Here is a 12,230-nt window from a genome sequence, read left to right as displayed (position 1 = left end):
GTCTCTTTTATCCACCTTACTTTTATCTTTTTAAATATTTATGTGTCTCTTGTGCTTCTTTTATTTTTATCTGTGATTTGTGAAATGTGAACATGTGTGTGAAAGGTGTACTACTACTGCACAAAATTGCCCATAATTAAGGCTAAAATAAATTACCTCATTTCTACCTACCCCTACTCCAATGGGGGTAACTACTCCTCATGAGGTCCAGTTGTTGGTCCCCACAATAAGTCCTAAAAAGTCCTATAACTCCCCAAAGTGAACATACTGATATAGCCATCTCTGGAGAAAAAAAAAAGAAAAAAAAAAACTGCACACAGACATCCCACATTCGACCTGTTTGAGCTCCAGATATAAGGCAGAGAGGAATGGGTGAAACTGTTTTGAAGTACATCTGCAAAGCTTGCTGTATCATGTTTAAATCACTTGAGACTAACTGTTGCCAAAGGTGGAAAAAATATAAAGCAAAAGTTGTTAATAATTACATAAATGTGATTAGATATGATTTCTGAGTTTGTTTGTTTTTTAAACCATATATGCAACAATCTAAAAGGTTGCTTGCAACCTTTTAGCAACCGCAATCTCAATACTACGGAAGGGTATTGCATTCACCAAAGAAAAAAAAATGTGACAGCTTATCTCATAATTACGAGAAACAGATCTCGTAATTATGAGATCCTGATACGAGATGTCATAATTATGAGATAATATGTCATATTTAGGAGATCATGAAGGAAAATCATTGCTGAGCTACGCTACATGAAACATGAACAATGGATGGGCTGTCGGCTTTAATGTGCTTTTATTTCCTTTTAGGTATGCTACTCTAGGAAATACTGAGTTTCCTCAATGTGGATGGAATTTGTTTTAGTTTGTCAGCATTGCGCAGTAAGTCCTTAGAATTGTTAAGGCAAAAAAGCCCACCCTGACTTGCTGGAAATCGCACTGTTCCTGCAGGAGCAGTTAAACCAGCATGGGATGCTTTATGGCTATAAATTAATACATCTGAAATCCATTCGAGGTGGCTTGGCGGTTTCCCAAATCACTGTCTGCCAGTACCTTCTCAGAATCCCAGATCCTCAAGGAGTATTACTAGGGCTTCAGAATCATTTAAGACGTCCCAAATTCATGCAGCACGTAATTCATATGAAAAACTAAAATCGTACGGAAACTGTATGGTTGCATGCTTACTCCACAAGTAGTAATCCCAGGGTTATAGCTAGGTACTTTATTGATGTAAAAAAAAATCGTAATTTCGAGATATCATCTCATAATTATGAGATACTGATATCTTAATTATGAGATTTGCTGTCTGATTTATTTTTCTTTGGTGAATGCAATACACTTCCATACAACACAGTGTGAGGTTGAAAAAGTGCTGCATTACTGCTGCATGTTTTAAAGTGTACCACAGGTGATCTGATTTGCGACTCAAACAGGCTGCCGTGTGTTTAATATACATGTCCAAAACCCCCCCAAAAAAACAACTTTGGCACGGTTATTGAAGAGGCTGCAAATAAAATTGGACTTTAACAAGAGTATAAAAACATAACTTTAATCTAAATAATGAAAACATTATTGTTTTTTGGACACAAATCAGCAAAAATGTATGTATTAGGTATGTAAATGNAGAGCACAGATGGATTTCTCATATGACTCAGGAACCACAAAGTAATCAAAGGCTACACACTGTACTGCAGTACTTCTAGACCATAAGTCTCTTTCGCAAAGCAGGTTTATCTGAATTTAGGGAAACTCTGAGTTTTTCGTTTCACAAAGAGAGTTTACTCAACCTCCGTCTCTGTTATTGTAGTAATATTCTCCCCAGAGCTAACCTGGACTTCTTTTCAGATGATATATAGGCTGAATAGATTAATTCATTTTACGGTAAAAAGGAATTACCTTTAGGTTAGGATTGGACTGATAACCGCTAATAATGTCCATTTATTGGACACTTATTTACTGTGTGAATTAAGAGAGAATCTAAATGAGGAGGAAACCCATGAAATGATGCACAGGTCCTACCTGCATAAACAACATTTTTAGACTTCATCTTCACCTTCTGTGGGATGATTTCACCTAAGTAGATACACTGATCCACTACCAATCAAGCAATAAACTAGTTTTGCCTATAATGTTATCATGGTTACTGCAGGCTATCGCAGGCCATTTTTGATATGTTTTAGTTTGACTGTATTTGTATATCTGATATCTGAAAAAACTGTTCTTGTCGAAATTACCATTTAAAAAATATGATGTTCTTCATCTCTACAATGAACATTCTAGATGTCTAGAAATTAATTTCAGATCTCCATAATTCCTATTGTTACTAGAATAGAATAGAATAGAAAATCCCCTTATTGTCCCACAATGGGGGATATTGTGGTGTTACAGCAGCAAAGGGTTATAGCAGAAGTTGTCACACAATGTGGATCTTAGAAAATGTATAAAAATAACAGAATAAGTTACAGAGTTAAGAAAATAAACTACTGTTCAGTACTCAATTAGTATTCAACATTGAAGAAATGTTTTTTAGATACCATAAATACATATTCAGTCAACCTGATAAATGTCAAAATGGCCACTTATAATGTGTAAACGTTTTATATGTATGTAAAACTTAGTTCTTACATTTTTTTTACTCTCTTGATTCAGTATCTGCCGTCAAAAATATAATTTAGAAAATCTGTTATTAGAATTCTGACTAGGAGTGTGATTTTTACTATGAAGAATCTTATTCTAGTGATCTACAAATAGAACAACAGACAGGAGAGTGCTTTTAATTGTCATGACCTTGGTGTTGATTGCTGGCTTAATTGCTCATTTCATTCACCTGTCTAACTGTGTCTGGTTTCTTATTACTAATAATCTGATCCACCTGCTCGTGCCTCCATTTAAGCCGCATGGTCCCAGCTATAAGTGCCATATTTTTCTTGAACCTTTGGGTGAGAGTCTTTCTAGTGTCACTTATTGTGTTCTGATTGTGGAATCCTGACCAGTTTGGCTTTTGGACCTTTGAGCTAACCTGTCCCTCTCCTGATCTGTTTGCCTGACCTGTCTTGGGACATCTACTGGATTCTACTGTGGACTAAACCTGGATCTGCCTCTTAAATTAGCTCTGTGGATTGTCCTGTCTTCCTTCTTCTGCTAGGATCTGGTCTCCTGCTAGTTCTGAAGCTTTCTATGCTTCAGCGTCTGGAACTCTCTGGCAGCGTCCGCGTTTCTCAGCCGAACGGCTGGAATCATTCTCTGGGCACAAACTGAACTGTAAACAAGCTTAGTGACTCACGCATTAATCATCGGTCAGATTATTGTGGTCACTAACCTCTGTTTCTCTCCAAAAGAGGTTCCTGCCTTATGCACCCTATCCACTAGTAACACAGATCCGCAGCTCGTTGCTTAAATAAAAGCTTTATTCCACTGTCTGTCTTGTCTGATTACTGGGTCCCTTTGTTCTGATTCACTACATTAATAAATGTCAAAACAGCCTGCCATAGTGACTTCATATATAAACTTACACATTTACTCAAGCAGCAATCTTCTATTTCACCATCTTCCTCCCCTTTGTAATTTTCAGCGTGAAACTGAAAAGTCCAATCCTATGTTAAACCAGAGTTGAGGATTTGAGTTTGATAAACCTGCTTAGTGCAATGAATCCCATAAATCTCCATTGGAAGTGAAGAAAAACTTGACTAAGAGTTTGTTGATGGAGACGACCAGTTGTTTACAGGGAATGTTACCTCTGTTATAGTTAACAAATGAGAATGATATTTGATTAATTTCACAGTAAATTTCTTACTTATTGCTCCTTTGAAAACTAATAATGGAGAGCTCTTCTAAATTGTAAGAAAAATTAAGCTCTGCAGACACCCAGAGCATACCATGAGTTCTTGACAGACTGATGCCAGTCACCTGCCAGGTTGTGATTGTGTCTGGTAAGGGTTTAGATATTTCGGTTGACACAATCGTACTGCAAGAAAAAAAATAAATATCATTTTTGCAAGATAGAATTTAAAACTAGGAACAGTTTCTTGATTTGTGTCCTACTTACCAGTTTTGATCGTCTTTGGGGCATTTTAGTTGGATGTCATTCCACAGCCAACTTTCAGGGAAGTTAGAGCGTGTTGTTATTTCTCTGTCAATGTAACCATCATCTTTCTCACCTGAGTTAGAAATAAAAACAACTGACGTTTTGATTTTGACTTAAGGAATAATTTTTATTGCAACTAAGAATAACTTGCAGGGACCAATTGTTTTTCTAGTAAACTCTTACTGCGAGCTAGGTGTAGAACTTCTGCCTTTCTCTCATCTCTCTGTTTTTTCATCTCTTCACAGCAATGCAGGAAAGCCTGTTTGCATGCTAGGCCATCCAATATGTACTCAGTGCGCCTCTCACAGGAGTATGATACTGGGATTTCCTTCATACCATCCAAACAGCAATCTCTTTGTAATTTGTCTCCGTATCCACTCACTGAAAATTGAAAAAAGGTCAGAGACATGCAATGAGAACACATATTCCAGTTTTCTTTAGATAAGATAAGAGTTCTGCCTTTAAGATAGTACTCCATAACCTGAGTGTTGTGTCCTTTCCACTTTCTTTAAATCAAGCAAGATGGAGTCAAACATTTGCACCAGTTAGTAGGTGTTTCTGGGGAATTGTCCCTATAGTGTAACACACTTGCTGCCATACCCTGACCGTATCCCTTAGCTTTACCATTACAGGTAAATACCTAACCAAAACTCTAAATCTAAATATACCTCAAAAATCTATAAAACCCAAGTAAGTGCAAATGTTTCTTTTTCAATCACAGATTAGTTCAAATGAAAAGGTTTAATTTTTTTTAAGAGTAAAAAATCACAGGTCAGTCAACCCCACCATCACCTTTCTGGAATAACACGGCGCCTGCACCTACATCACTACCATTTAGAAGCAGGACAAAGTGGCGATCCATGCGTTGAACCAAAAGAGCATGAGGGAAAAATGGAGAGATTTAACATAATATAAATCTGTCTGACAGGAAGGGGACCAAATGTATTTAATATTTTCTTTCAGCAAATCTGTCAAAGGAGTAACCCCTGTAGAAAAGTTTTTTACAAAAATCTGCAACTGTACCCCACAATGTCTAGAACCTGCTGGAGTTATTTTTTTGTTGCAGGAACAGGATACTGTAATATTGCAGTCACTTTGGTTTCTACTGGCTGCACGCTCCCTCGCCCCAACACCTTACCCATATACGTAACAGTGGCCAAAGCAAATTCAAACTTGGCCAAATTTATAGGCAGGTGTGCTTCAGTCAGTCTGTCAAACACCTTACTAACATGAGCCATATGTTCTTTCCATGTATTTATAAAGACAACAACATAATCAAGAAATACTGCACAACCCTCCAACCCAGACACAACCATATTCTTAAGGTGTTGGAATGTGGCTTGTGCATTTTGGAGTCCAAAACTCATAACATAATAAGAGAACAAACCAAAGGTAGTTATAAATGCAGAAGCTCCCTAGCTCTCTCAGAAAATAGAATTTACAAATAATTCTTCAGTAGATGAAACTTGCTCACAAACCGTGTTGACCATACTGATGAACACAATCTTCGACCCATGGCAGAGGGTAAGCATTTCACTGCATGAAAAGTGNCTGTAAAAACCTTTTTTACAGTAATATCCACCTGTATATTATATTTGGTACATATCCAACTGTAAATTTAGTTCATAACACTAGTGATCTATATATTTCATTTTTTATAATGGTATTCATCTCTATACTCATTCAGTAGAAACCCATGTCCTGTACTTATAGAACCATTATTTATCCTGCACTTGCTGCTATTGCACTTCTGGTTAGACCTAAACTGCATTGCCTTGTACCTGTACCTGTGTAATGACAATAAAGTTGAATTTAATCTAATCTAATCTAATCTAATCTAATTATACCTCTAATACTCTTTCACACTAATGCAATACACTGTTAGAAAAATTTATTAAATTTGAATGCTTTCAAATTCTAATGCATAATTTGGTAGATAAAGCATTATTACTGTTTAATGCTCATACCATGTAATCAATGCAGTGCCTAAGTACCTATTAGGGTCAGCCAAAACAGTAATTCTTACTCAAGGTGGTTCTGACTTCCGTGATAGTTCTTTCGCGTTTCCTCCTGGTTGGTGCAGGACATTTTACATCTGGAAGTTAAGAGACCAAAGACACATTTTATCATCAAATTTCATGATCCCTCCTAAATAACCTGATAAAGTGTTTTTGGAGTCTTTTTTCACAAAAAAATCAAACATTTTTCAGTATGACAGAAATCTTTGTTGAACAAACAAGTATTCAACATTGGATAATGTATTTTTTTTAGTAAAATCTAAAATAGCTGAATCAAGGTAATACTGTAGATTTTTTATTTGTTATACATTAGGTAACAAGTAACCAATTTTTGTGATCATTTAATGTTTGAATTTCAATATGAGTCCAATCATGCTTCGGCCTAGATTCTTAATTTATTCTCTTTATTTGCTATAAAGAAGATATTTCATTGTTTACTTCTTTCTGGCCTTTCTGTGCTGTACTTACCATGTTTGTCTTTTTCCTCCTTGCTGTCACAATCTATTTAGCTTAAATCTCCTCAAGCTATGCCCAAAAATAATGCTCAACCGCTAATTTCAGAGAAACCTTATTTTTTTAACAAACTTATCATAATCACCGTCAGGTATTTCATTGTTTGTTTTGGCAGATTTGGCAGAGGTACTGTAATTAAAGCCTTCTTTTACCCAGGTGAGGATCTTGCTTTTATACATTTTCAGCAGGGATCAGGACAGAACAATTTACAAAGAAAATCTTTCGCTAGCCATAGATAGTGTTGGGATCCTGAGGCTTGCCCACCAGAGGGCGCCGAGGATCCCTTCCTGGGGATTTTTGTTATTGTTGGGATCTGGGGTTCTGTCTACCTTTCTCCACCAGAGGGCGTACTGGATCTCCTGAGGCTGGAGCTAACTTCACCACTTGTTCCTCATCTGCTCATCAGGAGACCAGTACTTAAGAGGGCTGAGGACCTCACTCCGGTGCCAGAGTGTTTGTTAATCACGGAAGAAACCTGACTGAACCCTGGGACTCTGGAGGAGTCTCCCTTGCTGAAATCTGCCTGCCGCATCTCATGAGCTCTGGAGGAGCTCATCTTCAGAAACTTGTCTTCCTGCTCTTGTTAGCCAAACCAGGAGATCTGCGGTCTGGATCTGCCTGCCTGTTCTCTGGGTGAGAACTTAGAGCAACTCAAGGACTGAATTTCAGCTAGTCAGAAGCCTAGCCCTGCTGCTGCCTAGCCTTCTGCTAAATCTCTCTGCCTCTGGACTCTTCTGGTTTCCTTTTTCCTCCGCTCAGCCTGAACCTCAGATCAGCGTATCCTGTGTGACCACCCTGGACTCATTCCTGCTGCAGTACAATTATCTGGACTGTGTCTTTTCAAATAAACTGTTGAACTTTTACCCTGTCTCCGTGGTGTTCTGCGTTTGGGTTTAGCTCCAATAACCCAACATGACAGTCATATACTAACACCAGTTTTTATGTTTTTCTGTGATCAGTTTACTACTGCAACTGCTAAATGGGTCCAATGGAAATGACCTAAATAGGTCCAATGGTCCATTGAGTTATCTAAGATAAATTTGAAGAATTTGAAAGAAATATTCTGTCATTGTTTTGTGAAATTGTAGTTAAACCATTAGCAGTAAACAGATCCCCAGCATGATACTACTAACACTACCTACTTCTCTCTGTGGTCAAATAAGATTCGTTTTTCTCTCGTATGGTCATAAAATGTTTGTTAAAGAAGGCATTTACTTGTCTTCAGCAAACATGAAGGTATGTTCCTAAAAATCCATACCAATTTTTGGCTCAGTTATTTGCAACTTTTATGCAGTAGTCGGTTTTACACAGACACAAATACAATTTTTGGGATGAGTAAAAATGTGACACACAGTTATGCTTAAAAGCCAGAAAACTGATCTTTTGTAATGTGTTCCATCAATTCAAATCCAGGGAGCCATAAGGTTTAATAATAAAGATTAACCTTCACAAATAGGATTTCTATTGAGATGTCATTAATAGATGTGTGTCTGCCTGTCCTACAGTATAATAAGGTAAAATAAAACGATGGTCTCTTAATTTAACTAAGTGAGAATTTGTGTGAGAGATTTAAAAATTGGTGTTTGCTCTAAAAAATAGGATTGCTCTCCTATGATGTAATGTCTAAAGCAGAACACATATAATACACCTATATTTAGACCTCTGTAATATAAAGCTTGTTATAATTTTAGGGGTGTAAAATTAATAGTAAGAGTAACTGACAATAAAAATGACAGGAAATATAGAGGAACAAAACTAGGATTTGCTGAGCAATTGCTGAAAAACAAAGGGTCTTACTTCGACATTACCGTACTTAGTTAAAGCAAAGTTAGTTTGAAGTACCCATTCTGTATGGTGTTCCACCAAAGTTGGTTTCAAACAACAGCCCTGCATCATAGAACACATTCATGGCATCCTTCCCTCCACCTGCTGTGCAGCCCGTGTCATATTGCTCCACTACGTCCCATATCTAATGAGAGAGATAGATTAAGCAGCAAAAATGTCACCACATAGGTTAAGAGGCTGGAGTTCCACAATGTTGTTTTTATCTTTCAAAACAATTAATCTGATAAACAAATCCATAAAAAAAATTCCAGATTTTGGTAGTTTCGGAATCCAGTGCTAGTTGAATATTGGACAGATGTTTGGTTAATTTAACCCAACAAATTTGGTACGGCAATTGGGTCGTTTATATAACTATAACTAGAAAAAGCTGTTTCGGAGAAACAGCAAGTGGGAATGCTTTTGATGAATGAAAAAAGCTGAAATTAACTGAAGAACATATGAAAATGTGATAGGAAGTCATCAGAAAGTTCAAACTGCAGAAAACAATTGAATCATCTGAAGATTTTGTAGGGTAGAATCATTTGGCAGTAAAATGGCAGAAACAGACTCATCTTAAAAGCTGCACAGCCAAACCATACATGATATCAAAAAATGTCTTGAATGTGGACGCTAGAAGGGTCTTAATATAATGTCTCCCAAGTTTCTCGAAAAATGTATAAAGAAATTTTGAAAGGGGGCCACATACTGCCCAGAAACATGTCAGGCGTGTTATGCATTAGCAGCAAACAGAAAAGCTTCATTCCTGTCCAGAAAGAGAGCAGAATGACGCCAAAGTTCACAGCATAGGCTGAAAAGTATTAAATTAGCTGATTCAGAAAATAAATTACAAACAAGAACTTGAATCTTATCTGGTTGAAGAAAAAATTAGTAATTTAAGGATGGGAAGTAAAATGTTGACATTTTTTTTAACATTTTTTTTTTTTAAACATTTTTTTCCCTCTAAATGTTTTGTGTTATTTGTAGATTTTTTATATTTTATTAAATATGCATTGCAACATTATTGGTGTAAGAATATATTTCATCAAGAAAATAATGAATTGAAATGGCAATATTAATGGTTACTAAAATGGTTAGCATAGTTGTAGCATGATATAATAATAATTATAATATATTTAAAATGATAATAATAACAATATATTAACAACCTAACTTGCTGTGTTAGAAGGACCCAGCAAGGCAATCAATATGAGCCCCTGATTAGATTATATAAACAACCCAATTTGGGTATAATAACAACTCAAGCGGTTTTATATTTAATTGGACTGTACTTTAAAACCCAGTTGTTTTAAGGGAACCAACTCAAATGGTTGAGTTAAAGCAGCAGCAGTAGGATGACTAAATCTTCTACTTCTACTTCAATAGAAGAACTTGCACAGCATTTTTTTTACTTGTAAAACTAAATATTTAGTTGGAATTCAATCACACTGTCATAGTCTTGGTTCTGTTATGTTTTCTTTTGTGTATTCTGTTTTACTTTGTTCCATGTTTTCTAGTTTTAGTTGTTTAATTTTTAATTTGTTGTGTTTCTGGTTATTTTCAGTTTTTAGGTTTTTATTTGTTGCCCTCTGCTGCCCTCTTGTGTTCTCATTTTTCCCTAGCTCCTTTCCTGTTCTGCTCTGTTCAAACCTGCTCCCAATCTGCTTGTTGGTTCTCTCTTTGTTTCAGTCTCCCATAAATACTCTTTCTGTTCAGTTCCTCAGGGCTGGTTCCTCGTCAAACTTCCTCCAACTCCATCTCCCTGACCCCCAGATTCCACATACTCCGTCAGCGCTCCGCTCCGCCCCGCTGACGTACGTCGTACGGAGCGCTTGTCTTTCATGTAAATCAGTGAGAGCTGTTCCACATCCACCGCTACTCCGTCGCACGTCCCGTCCACGTACGTCTTCTCCGTCCGTCACCGACAAAATACGGAGCCGAGCTATTTTTTGCTCTGCTCCGGTCCGGCCAGGTCAAGACCCCCAATTGCAATCGCACCAAAAAGGAAAAAGAACATCGAGAAATTCCGGTTCGTCAAATTAAAATATGGTAGCAAAGGTCGGTAACTAGAGATTATAGCATAATTCTTATAAATAAATAAAAAAAAACTAACACCATTCATTTAAATGATTGGATGCAAACTATTGGTTATTCACCAACGAGGAAGCAGATTTCTCATCTCCATCGAAATATTTATTTTATACCGAGGGACTTAAAGTTTAATCAAATCCATTCAAAAGAAACTTCTTATTGCAGGAATGGATGAAGAGATGCTGAGTTTGGGAGTAGAGAACAAACAAAGTTCATTCAAAAAAAGCTGTTTTGAATTATCCTAGTTATCCTTGTTACAAAAATCCACAAAAAAAAAATTCATTTCGGCAGAAACTGAACATATGCTGGATGATGGTGGGATTTTATTTATATGCCATATGAAATAAAGTGCTCACAGGGTTCATACAGGAATAAGTGACTCTAATTTAATGCTATTTGAATGCTATTAGAAAGGATTTTAATTCCACTAACAAGTACCATGTGTACACAAGTTATTAGTGTACATGAAATATGAAGGAGCTGTAAGCACAGTTCCATGACTCTTGTATGTATGTAAATACACACCCACACACATATATATATATTCTCTAGCTTTTTCTCCGCTTCCTTTCCGAACATACGGCTTTATGATCAGTTCCACGCAAATTAATTAATTAATTATGCCACGATAAACATATTTAATTCATTTTAGTGCCAATTAAGGCCTTGATTTAAAAAAAAATGTATGAATTGTAATTATTTTTAATGATCCGCGGAAACCCTGGTTCATCTCGCGCATGCCCTCTACGATCTCCAAGGAACTCAGAGCGGAGCGGATGGGAGCCAGAACGGAGGATGTAGGTTTTGCTTTGCGCAGACGGTCTGGAGCGTAGCGGGGCAGAGCGCTGACGGAGTATGTGGGATTTCGGGGTGAGTCTTCCTCCTCATGATAGTGTCCCCCCCCTGATGTCTCCATGGTTTCTGGTTTGTTTGACTTTGTTTTCATGTTTTGATTTTTGGATTTCCTGCCTCCATGTTCAGTTGTTTGTTTATTCTTTAGTATTTAAGGGTTTTTTTTTGTTTTTTTTTTTACAGCTGAATATTTAGCTGTACAAGTAAAACAAAAAACGCTGTCTAACTCTTCACAGATATTCACATTTAAAATACAACCATACGTATTATTGAAACAAATCCATCTTCATACTCTCCCTGCAGTCTAGTTTAATTGCCCTGAATATACCTGCAGAGAGGGCAGATGAGGTCAGATAGGTACAGAGCTCAGGTAAAAGAGTCAGTTCAGTACCTGCCTGACTCTTCAGCCTCATTTGCCCTCTCTGACTAAAGCTTTCTCCTCTAACTGCTATGGATCACATTCCTCTCTCAGAGAAAGTCAGCTCTCTCCATTCATTACTACTCTACATAATCATTATCTACCTTAGTCATAATCGTTTTGTCTAATTTGAGTCGAAGCAATTAATTGGTTTTCCTTAGATAGAAAACTTGGAATCAATTTGACTGCATGATCTGGTGAACTGTAAAGTGCCTTGAGATGACATGTGTTGTGAATTGGCGCTGTACAAATAAACTAAATAAAAGTTCTCTGTTTCTAAATCCAATCGCTGCAAAGATGGACTCAAATAATCCCTAGAATTTTTTAAGAATTCCATCAATCATTTTCACTCAGCCTCTAGTGTGTAATTCTTAATTTAGCTTTGGAGAATCCCTTGGACCTTGACAGGAAGAGTCATAGACCATCC

At 36.9% G+C, this 12,230-nt stretch overlaps 1 protein-coding gene across 1 annotated transcript in view; it reads right to left on the bottom strand.

The window, feature by feature from the left end:
* Positions 1-12,230, bottom strand: part of LOC107084014 (complement C3-like) — an 84,236-nt gene that overhangs the window by 43,429 nt on the left and 28,577 nt on the right. Inside the window, exons 14-18 of the mRNA XM_015373641.1 lie at positions 8,464-8,590; positions 6,117-6,185; positions 4,274-4,471; positions 4,052-4,163; positions 3,882-3,970 (exon numbers count right to left, since the gene is read on the bottom strand). Coding sequence (XP_015229127.1) covers positions 3,882-3,970; positions 4,052-4,163; positions 4,274-4,471; positions 6,117-6,185; positions 8,464-8,590 — 595 coding nt within the window. The remainder of the gene's footprint in view (positions 1-3,881; positions 3,971-4,051; positions 4,164-4,273; positions 4,472-6,116; positions 6,186-8,463; positions 8,591-12,230) is intronic.

The sequence above is a fragment of the Cyprinodon variegatus genome, unplaced genomic scaffold, assembly GCF_000732505.1.
Source record: "Cyprinodon variegatus isolate N-32 unplaced genomic scaffold, C_variegatus-1.0 Scaffold90, whole genome shotgun sequence".
NCBI classification, from domain to species: domain Eukaryota; kingdom Metazoa; phylum Chordata; class Actinopteri; order Cyprinodontiformes; family Cyprinodontidae; genus Cyprinodon; species Cyprinodon variegatus.
This window is presented reverse-complemented; position numbering and strand designations above follow the sequence as displayed.